Source organism: Mus musculus, chromosome 12 (assembly GCF_000001635.26).
Source record: "Mus musculus strain C57BL/6J chromosome 12, GRCm38.p6 C57BL/6J".
Lineage (NCBI taxonomy): Eukaryota > Metazoa > Chordata > Mammalia > Rodentia > Muridae > Mus > Mus musculus.
The window spans coordinates 101,427,764-101,449,899 of record NC_000078.6 but is presented as its reverse complement, the minus strand read 5'-3'; the positions used below and the strand labels follow the sequence as shown (position 1 = coordinate 101,449,899).

At 40.8% G+C, this 22,136-nt stretch overlaps 1 protein-coding gene across 2 annotated transcripts in view; it reads right to left on the bottom strand.

The window, feature by feature from the left end:
• Catsperb (cation channel sperm associated auxiliary subunit beta) overlaps positions 1-22,136 on the bottom strand; it is a 221,365-nt gene that overhangs the window by 176,110 nt on the left and 23,119 nt on the right. For both annotated transcript variants that reach the window (XM_006515929.1, NM_173023.2), the window contains exon 6: positions 3,779-3,874. In XM_006515929.1, coding sequence (XP_006515992.1) covers positions 3,779-3,874 — 96 coding nt within the window. The remainder of the gene's footprint in view (positions 1-3,778; positions 3,875-22,136) is intronic.

Sequence of the window (22,136 nt, the reverse complement as noted above, 5' to 3'; positions counted from 1 at the left end):
TACGTTGTGGCTTCATTTTCATTAAACTCTAAAAAGTCTTTAATTTCTTTCTTTATTCCTTCCTTGACCAAGGTATCATTGAGAAGAGTGTTGTTCAGTTTCCACGTGAGTGTTGGCTTTCTGTTATTTTTTTTGTTATTGAAGATCAGCCTTAGTGCATGGTGATCTGATAGGATACATGGGACAATTTCAATATTTTTGAATCTGTTGAGGCCTGTTTTGTGGCCTATTATGTGGTCAATTTTGGAGAAGGTACCATGAGGTGCTGAGAAGAAGGTATATCCTTTTGTTTTAGGATAAAATGTTCTGTAGATATCTGTCAGATCCATTTGTTTCATCACTTCTGTTAGTTTCAGTGTGTCCCTGTTTAGTTTCTGTTTCCATGATCTGTCCATTGGTGAAAGTGGTGTGTTGAAGTCTCCCACTATTATTGTGTGAGGTGCAATGTGTGCTTTGAGCTTTACTAAAGTTTCTTTAATGAATGTGGCTGCCCTTGTATTTGGCGCATAGATATTCAGAATTGAGAGTTCCTCTTGGAGGATTTTACCTTTGATGAGAACAAAGTGCCCCTCCTTGTCTTTTTTGATGACTTTGGGTTGGAAGTCAATCTTATCAGATATTAGGATGGCTACTCCAGCTTGTTTCTTCATACCATTTGCTTGGAAAATTGTTTTCCAGCCTTTTATTCTGAGGTAGTGTCTATCTTTTTCTCTGAGATGTGTCTCCTGTAAACAGCAAAATGTTGGGTCTTGTTTGTGTAGCCAGTTTGTTAGTCTATGTCTTTTTATTGGGGAGTTGAGACCATTGATGTTAAGAGATATTAAGGAAAAGTAATTGTTGCTTCCTGTTATTTTTGTTGTTAAAGTTGGCATTCTGTTCTTGTGGCTGTCTTCTTTTAGGTTTGTTGAGGGATTACCTTCTTGTTTTTTCTAGGGCATTGTTCCCGTTCTTGTATTGGTTTTTTTCTGTTATTACCCTTTGAAGGGCTGGATTCGTGGAGAGATAATGTGAGAATTTGGTTTTGTCGTGGAATACTTTGGTTTCTCCATCTATGGTAATTGAGAGTTTGGCAGGGTATAGTAGCCTGGGCTGGAATTTGTGTTCTTTTAGTGTCTGTATAACATCTGTCCAGGCTCTTCTGGCTTTCATAGTCTCTGGTGAAAAATCTGGTGTAATTCTGATAGGCTTGCCTTTGTATGTTACTTGACCTTTTTCCCTTACCGCTTTTAGTATTCTATCTTTATTTAGTGCATTTGTTGTTCTGATTATTATGTGTCGGGAGGAATTTCTTTTCTGGTCCAGTCTATTTGGAGTTCTGTAGGCTTCTTGTATGTTCATAGGTATCTCTTTCTTTATATTTGGGAAGTTTTCTTCAATAATTTTGTTGAAGATGTTTGCTGGCCCTTTAAGTTGAAAATCTTCATTCTCATCCACTCCTATTATCCGTAGGTTTGGTCTTCTCATTGTGTCCTGGATTTCCTGGATATTTTGAGTTAGGATCTTTTTGCATTTTCCATTTTCTTTGATTGTTGTGCCGATGTTCTCTATGGAATCTTCTGCACCTGAGATTCTCTCTTCCATCTCTTGTATTCTGTTGCTGATGCTCAAATCTATGGTTCCAGATTTCTTTCCTAGGGTTTCTATCTCCAGTGTTGCCTCACTTTGAGTTTTCTTTATTGTTTCTACTTCCCTTTTTAGGTCTAGTATGGTTTTGTTCATTTCCATCACCTGTTTGTATGTTTTTTCCTCTTTTTCTGTAAGGACTTCTACCTGTTTGATTGTGTTTTCCTGTTTTTCTTTAAGGACTTGTAACTCTTTAGCAGTGTTCTCCTGTATTTCTTTAAGTGATTTATTAAAGTCCTTCTTGATGTCCTCTACCATCATCATGAGATATGCTTTTAAATCTAGGTCTAGGTTTTCGGGTGTGTTGGGGTGCCCTGGACTGGGCGAAGTGGGAGTACTGGGTTCTGATGATGGTGAGTGGTCTTGGTTCCTGTTAGTAGGATTCCTCCGTTTACCTTTCGCCATCTGGTAATCTCTGGAGTTAGTAGTTATAGTTGACTCTGTTTAGAGATTGTTCTTCTGGTGATTCTGTTACCGTCTCTCAGCAGACCTGGGAGACAGATTCTCTCCTCTGAGTTTCAGTGCTCAGAGCACTCTCTGCTGGCAAGCTCTCTTACAGGGAAGGTGTGCAGATATCTTGTTTTTGGACCTCCTCCTGGTCGAAGAAGAAGGCCCAAAACAGGGCCTCTCTCAGAAGCTGTGTTGCTTTGGCAGTTCCCAGAAGCTGTCAGCTTCTGTGGTGCAGACTCTCACCTGTGCAGACTAAAATCCTAAGTTCCAGGGAGTCCTGGAACCAAGATGGTGACCGCTGCTCCTGAGGCCGAGGCCGTCTCCCGAGCCAGGCGGACACCTGTCCTCTGGTCCGGATGGTGGCCGGTTATCTGCGGCCCGCCCAGGCTGCTGCCTCAGCGGCTCTGTGCTTCTGCCCGTTCCAGAAGCTGTCCGGTTCTCTGGCACACCCTCTAACCTGTTCAGACTAATTTCCTAAATTCTGCTGAGTCCCGGAACCAAGATGGCGACCGCTGCTGCTGAGGCTGAGGTCGCCTCCCAAGCCAGGCGGACACCTGTCCTCTGGTCCGGATGGTGGCCGGTTATCTGCGGCCCGCCCCGGCTGCTGCCTCAGCGGCTCTGTGCTTCCGCCCGTCCCAGAAGCTGTCCGGTTCTCTGGTGCACCCTCTAACCTGTTCAGACTAATTTCCTAGGTCCCGCGGAGTCCCGGAACCCAGATGGCGACCGCTGCTGCTGAGGCTGAGGTCGCCTCCCAAGCCAGGCGGACACCTGTCCTCTGGTCCGGATGGTGGCCGGTTGTCTGCGGCCCGCCCAGGCTGCTGCCTCAGCGGCTCTGTGCTTCTGCCCGTCCCAGAAGCTGTCAGGTTCTCTGGCGCACCCTCTAACCTGTTCAGACTAATTTCCTAAGTTCTGCTGAGTCCCGGAACCAAGATGGCGACTGCCCTTTTTTATTAGAGAACATTTATAGGAAACATTTGACAACTTAGAAATATACACTAAAATCGCTTTTCAAAGTGTCCCCTTTCCTTCCTGCAACTTCAGCAGCAGGCTGAAAGTTAGAGCTGTGCCATTCCTGCAGAGTTAGAACAAAGGCTACTTTGTCTCTTGCTGTTTGAGGATGAGGTGCTAAATGCCAGAGACTGTAGTTTCTGGCCTCAGAGGAACAGAGAGGAGCACAGAAGATAGCTATAGTAGCAAAGCAACTTAGACCTAGATAAGTAAATTTTGTATTATTATACAGCAACCCTAAATATCTCATAACTCAAAGTCTTATCCTCATATCTTATAAGACAAAGTCTTACCCCTGTTGAAACTCTTCTCCCTCTGCTGCCTCTAGAGGAACCAAGAAGAAGAAAGCAGGCCTGCCAAGGCTGGCCCCCAGAACAAAAACCTCTTTGGTTTGAGCTCCCTACATGGTACACTTGCATATATGTACACAACACAATCACACACAGAAAATAAAAATAAACACCTTTTTTAAAGTACTAGAAAACAGATCACTAGCACAGTAAAATATTACTCAAATAAAACTCATCCCAGAGATTCAAATATATTTATAATTTGAATATATTTTCAAATATACATTATACATTATATATAAAAGCAATGGTCCTGGCCTCTGGGACTTGGCACTATGAGTTAATCATCAAAGTGTGTTAAAAGAGTATGTGAATGACATTCTTCTACCTTATATGTTGATATTTACCTCGAACAAGATCCAATAAGGTCCCCTCAGTATCATAAATGTTTAATCCTTCATGCATTGTGATCTTTATCATCCACTGTTCTACAGCTGCAATGTCTAAAAATAAAAGATAAATAACTTTTTATATGTCATGTTGGTGAAACTGGAAGCCATGTGAACATAACTCTTTTAAAATCATTTTGACTATACGAATGTGTCAAATTTCACACATTTTTCTGCAAACATTTTTTTCAGGTAAAATAATATATAAGTATGAAATTATTTTATTACTGTAACAATATTTTCAATGCTAATAAGTTTAGATAATAATTTCTCTCTTATAACTAAGAAATGCATAACCATTTTGTTAAGGGGTATAATATTATTTTAGAATACCTGTCAGAGAAATGCACAGGACCCGTGGCTGTGGCAATGATGAATTTTACAAAACGGGTAAGGAGGAGTTAACAGCAACTCTCACCAAACTAGTCCCCAAAAATGAAGCAGAGGGATTACTTCTAAACACATTCTACCAGCCAGTGTTATCCTGATACCAAACCAATAAAGACAGATCATAAGGAGAAAACATGTGTTTCAGTTAGAGCCAGCCCCACGCCACCTTGGGCTCAAACTCAGTGGATAGTCCACTCTCCACACCACAGGCACCCTCCCACACCCAGAATCTTAGGATCACTGGTGAGTGGAATGCAACATCTGTTCCAAAACAACCAGGAGTGGCCTGTGTACGCAGGAACAGGGACACAGGAAACCCACCTGACCAGTGGCTGGGGTTCTTTCCAGACATCATCAGCCCCAGGCCATCTTGGGCATGAACTAGTCAAATGGTTCCACGGTCCCCAGAGGACTCTCCACCCTGCAGGCACCCTAGCACACCCAGGATCACTGAAGAGAGTCGGCCTTCAGAGAAGGTTTTAACTCCAGGACTCAGGTGAGAGTACCATCTTATACCCTGGTCTCTCAGAGACCAGTACCCTCAGGAAGAGTGCTTGGGCCATAGAAGCAACAGAGGTTCTTGGTCAGGGTCCCTTCCGCGCCTTCATCTTCAGACAGGAGGCAGATCTGAGCTCCAGACCTCTGTGCACCTTCCCTGCAACAGGAGAGCTTGCCTGCAGGGAGTGCTCTAACCACTGGGACTCAGGAGAGAGTTGGACTCCCATGAGGGCTGACAGAGGCTAACCAAGTCACAGAAGGAACAGGCTCAAGCCAGAGACAGCTAGAACATCTAACACCAGAGATTACCAGATGGCAAAGGCAAACGTAAGAATCATACTAACAGAAACCAAGGCCACTCAGCATCATCAGAACCCAAAATACCCACCACAGTGAGTCCTGGATACCCCAACACACCTGAAAAGTAAGATTCAGATTTAAAATCATATCTGATGATGCTGGTAGAGGATTTTAAGAAGGGCATTTATAACTCACTTAAGGAAATACAGGAGAACACTGCTAAACAGGTAGAAGTCCTTAGAGAGGAAACACAGAAATCCCTTAAAGGATTACAGGAAAACACAACCAAACAGATGATGGAATTGAACAAAACCATCCAAGATCTAAAAGTGGAAGTAGAAACAATAAAGAAAACCCAAAGGGAGACAACTCTGGAGATAGAAATCCTAGGAAAGAAATCGGACACCATAGATGTGAGCATCAGGAAGAGAATACAAGAGATGGAAGAGAAAATATCAAGTGCAGAAGATTCCATAGAAAACATAGACACAACAATCAAAGAAAATACAAAATCCAAAAAGATCCTAAGGCAAAAGATCCAGGAAATCCAGGACACAATGAGAAGACCAAACCTAAGGATTATAGGTATAGATGAGAATGAAGATTTTCAACTTAAAGGGCCAGCAAATAGCTCCAACAAAATTATAGAAGGAAAGTTCCCTAACCCAAAGAAAGAGATGCCCATGAGCATACAAGAAGCCTACAGAACTCAAAATAATTTGGATCAGAAAAGAAATTCCTCCAGACACATAGTAATCAGAACAAGTGCACCAAATAAAGATAGAATATTAAAATCAGTAAGGAAAAAGGTCAAGTAACATATAAAGGCAGTCCTATTAGAAGTACACCAGACTTCTCACCAGAGACTATGAAAGCCATAAGATCCTGGACAGATATTATATAGACCCTAAGAGAACACAAATGCCAGCTGAGGCTACTATACCCAGCAAAACTCTCAATTACCATAGATGGAGAAACCAAAGTATTCCATGACAAAACCAAATTCACACAATATCTTTCCATGAATCCAGATCTTCAAAGGACAATAAATGGAAAACTCCAACACAAGGAGGGAAATTATGCCCCAGAAAAAGCAAGAAAGTAATCCTTCAACAAACCTAAAAGGAGATAGCCACAAGAACAGAATGCCAACTCTAACAACAAAAGTAACAGGAAGCAACAATTACTTTTCCTTAATATCTCTTAATATCAATGGACTCAATTCCCCAATGAAAAGACATAGTCTACCAGACTAGCTACATAAACATGATCAAACATTTTCTGAATTCAGGAAACCCACCTCAGGGAAAAGACAGACACTACATCAGAGTAAAAACTGGAAAACAATTTTCCAAGCAAATGGTCTGAAGAAACAAGCTGGAGTACCTATTCTAATATAGAATAAAATTGAGTTCCAACCTAAAGTTATCAAAAAAGACAAGGGTGGCACTTCATAGTCATCAAAGGTGGAATATTAAATAGAATATTAAAAGCAGTAAGTGGAAAAGGTCAAGTAACATATAAAGGCAGGCCTTTATCAAAGATAAAGTTTCAAGAAGAACTCTCAATTCTGAATATCTATGCTCCAAAGGCAAGGGCATCCACATTCATTAAGGGGACTCTAGTAAAGCTCAAAGCACACATTGCATCTCACACAATAATAGTGGGAGACTTCAACACCCCACTCATTAATGGACAGATCCTGGAAACAGAAAGTAGACAGAGACACAGTGAAACTAACAGAAGTTATGAAAGAAATGGACTTAACAAATATCTACAGAACATTTTACACTAAAACAAAAGGATAGACCTTCTTCTCAAAACCTCATGGTACCTTCTCCAAAACTGACCATATAATTGGTCACAAAATAGGCCTCAAAAGATAGAAAAATATTGGTGGCACACGACTTTAATCCCAGCACTTGGGAGGCAGAGGCAGGAGGATTTCTGAGTTCGAGGCCAGCCTGGTCTACAAAGTGAGTTCCAGGACAGCCAGGGCTATACAGAGAAACCCTGTCTCAAAAAACAAACAAAAAAAAGATAGAAAAATATTGAAATTATCCCATGCATCATATCAGATCACAACGGACTAAGGCTGATCCTCAATAACAACATAAATAATAGAAAGCCAACATTCACGTGGTAGCTGAGCAACATTCTACTCAATTGATACCTTGGTCAAGGAAGAAATAAAAAAGAAATTAAAGACATTTTAGAGTTTAATAAAAATGAAGCCACAACATACCCAAACTTATGAGACACAATGAATGCATTTCTAAGTGCAAAACTCGTAGCTCTGAGTACCACCAAAAAAAAGGAGAGAGCATACACTATCAGCTTGACATAGCACCTAAAAGCTCTAGAACAAAAGGAAGCAAATTCACCCAAAAGGAGTAGAAGGCAGGTTATAATCAAATTTAGGGCTGAAATCAACCAAGTGGAAACAAAAAGAACTATACAAAGAATCAACCAAACCAGGAGCTGGTTCTTTGAAAAGATCAACAAGATAGATAAATCCTTAGCCAGATTAACTAGAGGGCAAAGGGACAGGATCCTAATTAACAAAATCAGAAATGAAAATGGAGACATAACAACAGAACCTGAGGAAATCCAAAACATCATCAGATCCTACTACAAAGGGCTATACTCAACAAAACTAGAATATCTGGACAAAATGGACAATTTCCTAGACATATACCAGGTATCAAAGTTAAATCAGGATCAGATTAACGATCTAAACAGTCTCATTTCCCCTAAAGAAATAGAAGCAGTCATTAATAGTCTCTCAATCAAAAAAAAGCCCAGGACCAGATGGGTTTAGTGTAGAGTTCTATCAGACCTTCAAAGAAGACCTAATTCCAATTCTTCTCAAATTATTCAACAAAATAGAAACATAAGGTACTCTACCCAATTCATTCTATGGAGCCACAATTACTCTGATACCTAAACCACATAAAGACCCAACAAAGAAAGAGAACTTCAGACCAATTTCCCTTGTGAATATCAATGCAAAAATATTCAATAAAACACTCTCAAACCGAATCAAAAAACACATCAAAATGATCATCCATCATGATCAAGTAGGCTTCATCCCAAGGATGCAGGGATGGTTTAATATATGGAAATCCATCAATGTAATCCACTGTTATACAGACTCAAAGTCAAAGCCTACATGATCATCTCATTAGATGCTGAGAAAGCACTTGACAAAATCCAACACCCCTTCATGATAAAAGTCTTGGAAAGATCAGGAATTCAAGGCCCATACCTAAACATAATAAAAGCAATATACAGCAAACCAGTAGCCAATATCAAAATCAATGTAGAGAAACTTGAAGCAATCCCCCTAAAATTAGGGAGTAGACAAGGCTGCCCACTTTCTCCCTACCTATTCAATATAGAACTTGATGTTCTAGCCAGAGCAATTAGACCAAAAAAAAAAAAAAAAAAAAAAAAAAAGGAGTTCAAGGGGATACAAATTGGAAAGGAAGAATTCAAAATATCACTATTTGCCAATGACATGATAGTATATATAAGTGACCCTAAAAATTCCACCAGAGAACTCCTAAACCTGATAAACAACTCCAGTGAAATAGCTTGATATAAAATTATCTCAAACAAATCAGTGGCCTTCCTCTACACAAAAGATAAACAGGCTGAGAAAGAAATTAGGGAAACAACACTTTTCACAATAATCACAAATAATATAAAATACCTTGGTGTGACTCTAAGGAAGTGAAAGATCTATATGATAAGAAATTCAGTCTCTGAAACAAACAAATTGAAGAAGACCTCAGAAAATGGAAAGATCTCCCATGCTCATGGATTGGCCCGATTAATATAGTCAAAATGACTATCTTGACAAAAGCAATCTTCAGATTCATTGCAATCCCCATCAAAATTCCAACTCGATTTTTCACAGAGTTAGATTATTCTTCAACGAATTAGAAAGGGCGATCGGCAGATTCATCTGGAATAGCAAAAAACCTAGGATAGCAAAAACTCTTTTCAAGGATAAAAGAACCTCTGGTGGAATCACCATGCCGGACCTAAAACTGTACTACAGAGCAATTGTGATCAAAACTGCATGGTACTGGTATAGTGACAGACAAGTAGACCAATGGAACAGAATTGAAGACCCAGAGATGAACCCACACACCTATGGTCACTTGATCTTTGATAAGGGAGCTAAACCCATCCAGTGGAAAAAGACAACATTTTCAATAAATGGTGCTGGCACAACTGGCGGTTATCATGTAGAAGAATGCGAATTGATCCATTTCTATCTCCTTGTACTAAGGTCAAATCTAAGTGGATTAAGGAACTCCACATAAAACCAGAGACACTGAAACTTATAGAGGAGAAAGTAGGGAAAAGCCTCGAAGACATGGGTACAGGGGAAAAATTCCTGAATAGAATAGCAATGGCTTGTGCTGTAAGATCGAGAATCAATAAATGGGACCTCATAAAATTGCAAAGCTTCTGCAAAGCAAAAGACACTGTCAATAAGACAAAAGGGCCACCAACAGATTGGGAAAGGATCTTTACCTATCCCAAATCGGATAGGGGACTAATATCCAATATATATAAAGAACTCAAGAAGGTGGACTCCAGAAAATCAAATAACCTCATTAGAAGATGGGGCTCAGAGCTGAACAAAGAATTCTCACTGAGGAATACCGAATGGCTGAGAAGCACCAGAAAAAATGTTCAACATCCTTAATCATCAGGGAAATGCAAATCAAAACAACCCTGAGATTCCACTTCACTCCAGTCAGAATGGCTAAGATCAAAAACTCAGGTGACAGCAGATGCTGGCGAGGATGTGGAGAAAGGAGAACACTCCTCCATTGTTGGTGGGATTGCAAGCTTGTACAACCACTCTGGAAATCAGTCTGGCGGTTCCTCAGAAAATTGGACACAGTACTACCGGAGGATCCAGCAATATCTCTCCTGGGTATATATCCAGAAGATATTCCAACTGGTAAGAAGGACACATGCTCCACTATGTTCATAGCAGCCTTGTTTATAATAGCCAGAAGCTGGAAAGAACCCAGATGCCCCTCAACAGAGGAATGGATACAGAAAATGTGGTACATTTACACAATGGAATACTACTCAGCTATTAAAAAATGAATGTATGAAATTCCTAGACAAATGGTTGGACCTGGAGGGCATCATCCTGAGTGAGGTAACCCAATCACAAAGGAACTCACACAATATGTACTCACTGATAAGTGGATATTAGCCCAGAAACTTAGGATACCCAAGATATAAGATACAACTTGCTAAATGCATGAAATTCAAGAATATGGAAGACCAAAGTGTGGACACTTTACCCCTTCCTAGAAATGGGAACAAAACACCCATGGAAGGAGTTACAGAGACAAAATTTGGAGCTGTGACAAAAAGATGGACCATCTAATGATTGCCATATGCAGGGATCCATCCCATAATCAGCTTCCAAACGCTGACACCATTGCACACACTAGCAAAATTTTGCTGAAAGGACCCAGATATAGCTCTCTCTTGTGAGACTATGCTGGGGCCTAGCAAATACAGAAGTGGATGATCACAGTCAGCTATTGGATGGGTCACACGGGCCCCAATGCAGGAGCTAGAGATATTACCCAAGGAGCTAAAGGGAACTGCAACCCTATAGGTGGAACAACAATATGAACTAACCAGTACCCCGGAGCTCTTGTCTCTAGCTGCATATGTATCAAAAGATGGCCTAGTCGGCCATCACTACACAGAGAGGCCCATTGGACTTGCCAACTTTATATGCCCCAGTACAGGGGAACGCCAGGGCCAAAAAGGGGGAGTGGGTGGGTAGGGGATTGTTGGGGGTGGATATGGGGGACCTTCGGGATAGCATTGAAAATGTAAATGAGGCAAATACCTAATAAAAGAAATTAAAAAAAAAAGAAAGGGCAATTTGAAAATTCATCTGAAAAAAAATTTACTCACAAAAAAAAAAGAAAAGAAGAGGAAAGAATACAAAAGAAAAGAAAAGAAAAGAAAAGAAAAGAAAAGAAAAGAAAAGAAAAGAAAAGAAAAGAAAATTCATTTGGAGTAAGAAAAAGACCTAGGATAGCAAAAACTATTATTCTCATCAATAACGGATCCTCTGGTGGAATCACCATGCCTGACTTCAAGCTGTACTACAAAGCAACTGTAATACATACTGCATGGTACTCGTACAACGACAGACAGGTAGATAAATGGAATAGAATTGAAGACCCAGAAATGAACCCACACACCTATGGTCACTTGATCTTGACAAAGGAGCTAAAACCATCCATTGGAAAAAAGACAGCATTTTCCACAAATGGTGCTCGCTTCACTAGTGGTCATCATGTACAAGAATGCAAATTGATCCATTCTTATCTCCTTGTACAGAGCTCAAATCTATGTGGATCAAGGAACTCCACATAAAACCAGAGACACTAAAACTTATAGAGGAGAAAATGGGGGAAAAAAACCTCAAAGATATGGGCACAGGGGAAAAATTCCTGAATAGAACAGCAATGGCTTGTGCTGTTAAGATCAAGAATTGACAAATGTGATCTCATAAAATTGCAAAGCTTCTGTAAGGCAAAAATACACTGTCAATTAGACAAAAAAGGCTACAAACAGATTGGGAAAGGTTTTTTTTTCCCAATCCTAAATCTGATAGGGGACTAATATCCAATATATACAAAGAACTCAAGAAGCTGGACTCCGGAAAATCAAATAACCCCATTAAAAACTGGGGTACAGAGCTAAACAAAGAATTCTCTACTGAGGAATACTGAATGGCTGAGAAGTACCTGAAAAAATGTTCAACATCCTTAATCATCAGAGAAGTGCAAATCAAAACAATCCTGAGATTCCACATCACACCAGTCAGAATAGCTAAGATCAAAAAGTCAGGTGACAGCAGATGCTTTCAAGAATGTGGTGAAAGAGGAACACTCCATTGTTCTTGGGATTGCAAGCTGGTACAACCACTCTGGAAATCAGCCTGGTGGTTCTTTAGAAAATTAGCCCAGAAACTTAGTATACCCGAGATATAAGAGACAATTTGTAAAACACATGAAACTGAAGAAGAACAAAGACCAAAGTGTGGACACTTTGCCCCTTCTTAGAATTGGAAGCAATCACCCATGGAAGGAGTTACAGAGACAAAGTTTGGAGCTGTGACGAAAGGATGGACCATCTAGAGACTGCCATATCCAGGGATCCATCACATAATTAGCCTCCAAACAATGACACCATTGCATACACTAGCAAGCGTTTGCTGAAAGGACCCTGATATAGCTGTCTCTTGTGAGACTAGGCCGGGGCCTAGCAAAAACATAAGTGGATGCTCACAGTCAGCTATTGGATGGATCACAGGGCCCCCAATGGAGGAGCTAGAGAAAGTACCCAAGGAGCTAAAGAGATCTGAAACCCTGTAGGTGCAACAACATTATGAACTAACCAGTACCCCGGAGCTCTTGACTCTAGCTGCATATGTATCAAAAGATGGCCTAGTAAGCCATCACTGGAAAGAGAGGCCCTTGGACATGCAAACTTTATATGCCCCATTACAGGGGAACACCAGGGCCAAAAAGTGGGAATGGGTGGGTAGGGGAGTGGGGGGGGGGAGGGTATGGGGGACTTTTGGGATAGCATTGGAAATGTAACTGAGGAAAATACGTAATAAAAAATATATTAAAAAAAAGAAAATTGGACACAGTATTATTGGAAGATCCCGTAATACCTCTCCTGGGCTTATACCCAGAAGATGTTGCAACTTATAATAAGGGCACATGTTCCACTATGTTCATGCAGTCTTATTTATAATAGCCAGAAGCTGGACTAACGCAGATGTCCCTCAACAGAGGAATGGATACAGAAAATGTGGTACATTTGGACAATGGAGTACTACTCAGCTATTAAAAACAATAAATTTATGAAATTCTTAGGCAAATGGATGGATATGGAGGATATCATCCTGAGTGAGGCAACCCAATCACAAAAGAACAAACATGATATGCACTCACTGATAAGGGGATATTAACCCAGAAAATTAGAATACCGAAGATACAATTTGCAAAACACATGAAACTTAAGAAGAAGGAAGACCAAAGTGTAAATATGCCACTCCTTCTTAGAATGGGGAACAAAAGACCTATGGAAGGAGTTACAGAGATAAAGTTCAGAGCTGAGACAGAAGGAAGAACCATCCAGAGACTGCCCCACCCGGGGATCAATCTCATAAACTACCACCAAACCCAGACACGATTGCATATGCCAGAAGATTTTGCTGAAATGACCCTGACATAGCTCTGTCATGAGGCTATGCCAGTGCCTGGCAAATACAGAAGTGGATGCTCACAGTCAGCTATTGGATTGAACACAGGGCTCCCAATGGAGGAGCTTGAGAAAGTACCCAAGAAGCTGAAGGGGTCTGCAATACTATAGGAGGAACAACGATATGAACTAACCAGTGCCCCCAGAGCTCGTGTCTCTAGTTGCATATGAAGCAGAAGATGGCCTAGTCGCCATCATTGGAAGGAGAAGCCCTTGGTCCTGTGAAGATTATATGATTCCCCTGTATAGGGGAATGCCAGGGCCAGGAAGCGTTTAGTGGGTGGGTTCGGGAGCTGGGTGTGGGGAGTGTATAGAGGACTTTTGGGATAGCATTTCAAATGTAAATGAAGAAAATATCGAAAAAGAAAAAGAAAAAGAAAACTTAAAGCCAACATTCCTGTTGAACCTTAAGGTAAAATGACCACAAGCTAATACTTTAATGGTGGTAGCTGAAAAGATTTCTCTGGTTAAGAGCACTTAACTACTGCACTTGCTGCTCTTTTAGACGATCCAGGTTCAATTTTCAGCAACAAGAAGGCCAACACAGCCATATCAAACTCCAGTTCTAAGCCTTCAAATATCCTATGAGATCTATATGCACATAATGGACCTGCCTATATGCATACTTGTCTGGCCTCAGTGGGTGAGGAAGTGTATAACCTCACAGAGTACCAGGAGGTAGAGATACACAGTGGTTCCTCCAACTCTTCAGAGGGAATGGGGAGGGATGATGGGGGAAGGTTTCTAGAAGGAGGTGATGGAGAGGGGGTAGAGCACAGAATGAAAAGAGAACAAGTTAAAAAAAACTAATAAAATTAAATTTAAAAATAAAACAATCTTTAAAAATACTGCAAAAGATAAGTTAGTGGAATACTATAAGATGATTCACCATGGGATTCATAGTTCAGTAAGAAGAGGGCAAACATGAGGAGGATTTCTATAACCAAGGTTGAGACCCCTGTCCCAACCCATACACCAGCTGTGATCCCACAGAGCTCAGCAGATATGGGATCTCTCCTGCCCTGCTGGACCCCTATCTCTCTTCTGGTCTGTACCTCCAACTGCATTTAGGGCAGGTTGGCACTGCCACCAACCCAGTTTTGCCTGTCTTCCAGAAGGCCTGCTCTAACCAGAGACAGAGAATTTCCCATGTCCTGTGAGGCCTGCTCCAATCCAGGACACCAAAGCCAAATACCACCAGAGACAACCAGAATGTGAAAGGCAAACACAAGAACATAATCAACAGAAATCAATGCTATTTGTCACCATCAGAACCCAACTTTTCTACTACAGCAAGCCCTGGAGAAACTAACAGACATGGAAAGCAAGAATCTGGTCTGCAATCCAGCCCCATAAAGATGATAAAAACCTTTAAAAAGTATATAAATAATTCCCTCAAACAAATACAGGGACGCACAGTCAAACAGGTAGAACCGTTAAAAAGGAAACCAAAATAAAATTTTAAAAAAATCCTTAAAGAAATACTGGAAAAATTTGCTAAACACATGAAACTCAAGAAGAACGAATACCAAAGTGTGGACACTTTGCCCCTTCTTAGAATTGGGAACAAAACACCCATGGAAGGAGTTACAGAGACAAAGTTTGGAGCTGTGACGAAAGGATGGACCATCTAGAGACTGCCATATCCAGGGATCCATCCCATAATCAGCTTCCAAACACGGACACCATTGCATACACTAGCAAGATTTTGCTGAAAGGACCCAGATATAGCTGTCTCTTGTGAGACTATGCCGGGGCCTAGCAAACACAGAAGTGGATGCTCACAGTCAGCTATTGGATGGATCACAGGGCCCCCAATGGAGGAGCTAGAGAAAGTACCCAAGGAGCTAAAGAGATCTGCAACTCTGTAGGTGCAACAACATTATGAACTAACCAGTACCCCGGAGCTCTTGACCCTAGCTGCATATATATCAAAAGATGGCCTAGTCGGCCATCACTGGAAAGAGAGGCCCATTGGAAACTTTATATGCTCAGTACAGGGGAACACCAGGGCCAAAAAGTGGAAGTGGGTGGGTAGCAAGTGGGTGGGAGGGTATGGGGGACTTTTGGGATAGCATTGGAAGTGTAAATGAGGAAAATACCTAATAAAAATATTTAAAAAAAGAAATACTGGAAAATACAATCCAACAGGTAAATGAAATGGACAAAAGTCCCCAGACCTAAAAATGGAAAGAGAAACAATAATAAAACCTGGTGATGGAAAACCCAGGAAATAGAACAGAAACTACAGACACAAGCACTACCAACAAAATACAAGAGTTATAAAAGAGAATCTCCGGCATAGAAGGTACCATAGAAGACATTAATATACAAGTCAAAGAAAATGTCAAGGGTAAAAATTTCCAAACCCAACAAAATCCAGAAAATTTGGGACACAATGAAAAGACCAAACATAAGAATAATAGGAATGGACAAGTCCCTTCCGCTCGACTGGAGACTCGAGCCCCGGGCTACCTTGCCAGCAGAGTCTTGCCCAACACCCGCAAGGGCCCACACGGGACTCCCCACGGGACCCTAAGACCTCTGATGAGTGGAACACAGCGCCTGCCCCAATCCAATCGCGGGGAACTTGAGACTGCGGTACATAGGGAAGCAGGCTACCTGGGCTTGATCTGGGGCACAAACCCCTTCCGCTCCACTCGAGCCCCGGGCTACCTTGCCAGCTGAGTCGCCTGACACCCGCAAGGGCCCACACAGGATTCCACACGTGATCCTAAGACCTCTAGTGAGTGGAACACAACTTCTGCCAGGAGTCTGGTTCGAACACCAGATATCTGGGTACCTGCCTTGCAAGAAGAGAGCTTGCCTGCAGAGAATACTCTGCCCACTGAAACTAAGGAGAGTGCTACCCTCCAGGTCTGCTCATAGAGGCTAACAGAGTCACCTGAAGAACAAGCTCTTAACAGTGACAACTAAAACAGCTAGCTTCAGAGATTACCAGATGGCGAAAGGCAAACGTAAGAATCCTACTAACAGAAATCAAGACCACTCACCATCATCAGAACGCAGCACTCCCACCCCACCTAGTCCTGGGCACCCCAACACAACCGAAAATCTAGACCCAGATTTAAAAACATTTCTCATGATGATGATAGAGGACATCAAGAAGGACTTTCATAAGTCACTTAAAGAATTACAGGAGAGCACTGCTAAAGAGTTACAGGCCCTTAAAGAAAAGCAGGAAAACACAGCCAAAGAGGTAGAAATCATTAAAGAAAAACAGGAAAACACATCCAAACAGGTGATGGAAATGAACAAAACCATACTAGAACTAAAAGGGGAAGTAGACACAATAAAGAAAACCCAAAGCGAGGCAACGCTGGAGATAGAAACCCTAGGAAAGAGATCTGGAACCATAGATGCGAGCATCAGCAACAAAATACAAGAAATGGAAGAGAGAATCTCAGGTGCAGAAGATTCCATAGAGAACATCGACACAACAGTCAAAGAAAATACAAAATGCAAAAGGATCCTAACTCAAAACATCCAGGTAATCCAGGACACAATGAGAAGACCAAACCTACGGATAATAGGAATTGATGAGAATGAAGATTTTCAACTTAAAGGGCCAGCTAATATCTTCAACAAAATAATAGAAGAAAACTTCCCAAACATAAAAAAAGAGATGCCCATGATCATACAAGAAGCCTACAGAACTCCAAATAGACTGGACCAGAAAAGAAATTCCTCCCGACACATAATAATGAGAACAACAAATGCACTAAATAAAGATAGAATATTAAAAGCAGTAAGGGAGAAAGGTCAAGTAACATATAAAGGAAGGCCTACCAGAATTACACCAGACTTTTCACCAGAGACTATGAAAGCCAGAAGAGCCTGGACAGATGTTATACAGACACTAAGAGAACACAAATGCCAGCCCAGGCTACTATACCCGGCCAAACTCTCAATTACCATAGATGGAGAAACCAAAGTATTCCACGACAAAACCAAATTCACACAATATCTTTCCACGAATCCAGCCCTTCAAAGGATAATAACAGAAAAGAAGCAATACAAGGATGGAAATCACGCCCTAGAACAACCAAGAAAGTAATCATTCAACAAACCAAAAAGAAGACAGCCACAAGAACAGAATGCCAACTCTAACAACAAAAATAAAAGGGAGCAACAATTACTTTTCCTTAATATCTCTTAATATCAATGGACTCAATTCCCCAATAAAAAGACATAGACTAACAGACTGGCTACACAAACAGGACCCAACATTCTGCTGCTTACAGGAAACCCATCTCAGGGAAAAAGACAGACACTACCTCAGAGTGAAAGGCTGGAAAACAATTTTCCAAGCAAATGGACTGAAGAAACAAGCTGGAGTAGCCATTTTAATATCGGATAAAATCGACTTCCAACCCAAAGTTATCAAAAAAGACAAGGAGGGACACTTCATACTCATCAAAGGTAAAATCCTCCAAGAGGAACTCTCAATTCTGAATATCTACGCACCAAATGCAAGGGCAGCCACATTCATTAGAGACACTTTAGTAAAGCTCAAAGCATACATTGCACCTCACACAATAATAGTGGGAGACTTCAACACACCACTTTCTTCAAAGGACAGATCGTGGAAACAGAAACTAAACAGGGACACAGTGAAACTAACAGAAGTTATGAAACAAATGGATCTGACAGATATCTACAGAACATTTTATCCTAAAACAAAAGGATATAGCTTCTTCTCAGCACCTCACGGGACCTTCTCCAAAATTGACCATATAATTGGTCACAAAACAGGCCTCAATAGATACAAAAATATTGAAATTGTCCCATGTATCCTATCAGACCACCATGGCCTAAGACTGATCTTCAATAACAACATAAATAATGGAAAGCCAACATTCACGTGGAAACTGAATAACACTCTTCTCAATGATACCTTGGTCAAGGAAGGAATAAAGAAAGAAATTAAAGACTTTTTAGAATTTAATGAAAATGAAGCCACAACGTACCCAAACCTATGGGACACAATGAAAGCATTTCTAAGAGGGAAACTCATAGCTCTGAGTGCCTCCAAGAAGAAACGGGAGACAGCACATACTAGCAGCTTGACAACACATCTAAAAGCCCTAGAAAAAAAGGAAGCAAATTCACCCAAGAGGAGTAGACGGCAGGAAATAATCAAACTCAGGGGTGAAATCAACCAAGTGGAAACAAGAAGAACTATTCAAAGAATTAACCAAACGAGGAGTTGGTTCTTTGAGAAAATCAACAAGATAGATAAACCCTTAGCTAGACTCACTAAAGGGCACAGGGACAAAATCCTAATTAACAAAATCAGAAATGAAAAGGGAGACATAACAACAGATCCTGAAGAAATCCAAAACACCATCAGATCCTTCTACAAAAGGCTATACTCAACAAAACTGGAAAACCTGGACGAAATGGACAAATTTCTGGACAGATACCAGGTACCAAAGTTGAATCAGGATCAAGTTGACCATCTAAACAGTCCCATATCACCTAAAGAAATAGAAGCAGTTATTAATAGTCTCCCAACCAAAAAAAGCCCAGGACCAGATGGGTTTAGTGCAGAGTTCTATCAGACCTTCAAAGAAGATCTAATTCCAATTCTGCACAAACTATTTCACAAAATAGAAGTAGAAGGTACTCTACGCAACTCATTTTATGAAGCCACTATTACTCTGATACCTAAACCACAGAAAGATCCAACAAAGATAGAGAACTTCAGACCAATTTCTCTTATGAATATCGATGCAAAAATCCTCAATAAAATTCTCGCTAACCGAATCCAAGAACACATTAAAGCAATCATCCATCCTGACCAAGTAGGTTTTATTCCAGGGATGCAGGGATGGTTTAATATACGAAAATCCATCAATGTAATCCATTATATAAACAAACTCAAAGACAAAAACCACATGATCATCTCCTTAGATGCAGAAAAAGCATTTGACAAGATCCAACACCCATTTATGATAAAAGTTTTGGAAAGATCAGGAATTCAAGGCCCATACCTAAACATGATAAAAGCAATCTACAGCAAACCAGTAGCCAACATCAAAGTAAATGGAGAGAAGCTGGAAGCAATCCCACTAAAATCAGGGACTAGACAAGGCTGCCCACTTTCTCCCTACCTTTTCAACATAGTACTTGAAGTATTAGCCAGAGCAATTCGACAACAAAAGGAGATCAAGGGGATACAAATTGGAAAAGAGGAAGTCAAAATATCACTTTTTGCAGATGATATGATAGTATATGTAAGTGACCCTAAAAATTCTACCAGAGAACTCCTAAACCTGATAAACAGCTTCGGTGAAGTAGCTGGATATAAAATAAACTCAAACAAGTCAATGGCCTTTCTCTATACAAAGAATAAACAGGCTGAGAAAGAAATTAGGGAAACAACACCCTTCTCAATAGTCACAAATAATATAAAATATCTTGTCGTGACTCTAACTAAGGAAGTGAAAGATCTGTATGATAAAAACTTCAAATCTCTGAAGAAAGAAATTAAGGAAGACCTCAGAAGATGGAAAGATCTCCCATGCTCATGGATTGGCAGGGTCAACATTGTAAAAATGGCTATCTTGCAAAAAGCAATCTACAGATTCAATGCAATCCCCATCAAAATTCCAACTCAATTCTTCAACGAATTGGAAGGAGCAATTTGCAAATTTGTCTGGAATAACAAAAAACCTAGGATAGCAAAAAGTCTTCTCAAGGATAAAAGAACTTCTGGCGGAATCACCATGCCAGACCTAAAGCTTTACTACAGAGCAATTGTGATAAAAACTGCATGGTACTGGTATAGAGACAGACAAGTAGACCAATGGAATAGAATTGAAGACCCAGAAATGAACCCACACACCTATGGTCACTTGATCTTCGACAAGGGAGCTAAAACCATCCAGTGGAAGAAAGACAGCATTTTCAACAATTGGTGCTGGCACAACTGGTTGTTATCGTGTAGAAGAATGCGAATCGATCCATACTTATCTCCTTGTACTAAGGTCAAATCTAAGTGGATCAAGGAACTTCACATAAAACCAGAGACACTGAAACTTATAGAGGAGAAAGTGGGGAAAAGCCTTGAAGATATGGGCACAGGGGAAAAATTCCTGAACAGAACAGCAATGGCTTGTGCTGTAAGATCGAGAATTGACAAATGGGACCTAATGAAACTCCAAAGTTTCTGCAAGGCAAAAGACACCGTCAATAAGACAAAAAGACCACCAACAGATTGGGAAAGGATCTTTACCTATCCTAAATCAGATAGGGGACTAATATCCAACATATATAAAGAACTCAAGAAGGTGGACTTCAGAAAATCAAATAACCCCATTAAAAAATGGGGCTCAGAACTGAACAAAGAATTCTCACCTGAGGAATACCGAATGGCAGAGAAGCACTTGAAAAAATGTTCAACATCCTTAATCATCAGGGAAATGCAAATCAAAACAACCCTGAGATTCCACCTCACACCAGTCAGAATGGTAAGATCAAAAATTCAGGTGACAGCAGATGCTGGCGTGGATGTGGAGAAAGAGGAACACTCCTCCATTGTTGGTGGGAGTGCAGGCTTGTACAACCACTCTGGCAATCAGTCTGGCGGTTCCTCAGAAAACTGGACATAGTACTACCGGAGGATCCAGCAATACCTCTCCTGGGCATATATCCAGAAGATGCCCCAACAGGTAAGAAGGACACATGCTCCACTATGTTCATAGCAGCCTTATTTATAATAGCCAGAAGCTGGAAAGAACCTAGATGCCCCTCAACAGAGGAATGGATACAGAAAATGTGGTACATCTACACAATGGAGTACTACTCAGCTATTAAAAAGAATGAATTTATGAAATTCCTAGCCAAATGGATGGACCTGGAGGGCATCATCCTGAGTGAGGTAACACATTCACAAAGAAACTCACACAATATGTATTCACTGATAAGTGGATATTAGCCCCAAACCTAGGATACCCAAGATATAAGATATAATTTGCTAAACACATGAAACTCAAGAAGAATGAAGACTGAATTGTGGACACTATGCCCCTCCTTAGATTTGGGAACAAAACACCCATGGAAGGAGTTACAGAGACAAAGTTTGGAGCTGAGATGAAAGGATGGACCATGTAGAGACTGCCATATCCAGGGATCCACCCCATAATCAGCATCCAAACGCTGACACCATTGCATACACTAGCAAGATTTTATTGAAAGGACCCAGATGTAGCTGTCTCTTGTGAGACTATGCCGGGGCCTAGCAAACACAGAAGTGGATGCTCACAGTCAGCTAATGGATGGATCATAGGGCTCCCAATGGAGGAGCTAGAGAAAGTAGCCAAGGAGCTAAAGGGATCTGCAACCCTATAGGTGGAACAACATTATGAACTAACCAGTACCCCGGAGCTCTTGACTCTAGCTGCATATATATCAAAAGATGGCCTAGTCGGCCATCACTGGAAAGAGAGGCCCATTGGACTTGCAAACTTTATATGCCCCAGTACAGGGGAACACCAGGGCCAAAAATGGGGAGTGGGTGGGCAGGGGAGTGGGGGTGGGTGGATATGGGGGACTTTTGGTATAGCATTGGAAATGTAAATGAGTTAAATACCTAATAAAAAATGGAAAAAAAAGGAAAAAAAAAAAAGAATAATAGGAATGGAAAAGGTGAAGATTTTCTGTTCAAAGAACCAGAAAACATCTTCTTCACAAAAATCATAGAAGAAAACTTTCCTAACCTAAAGAAAGAGGTGACCATTTATGTAGAAAATGTACAAAAAGT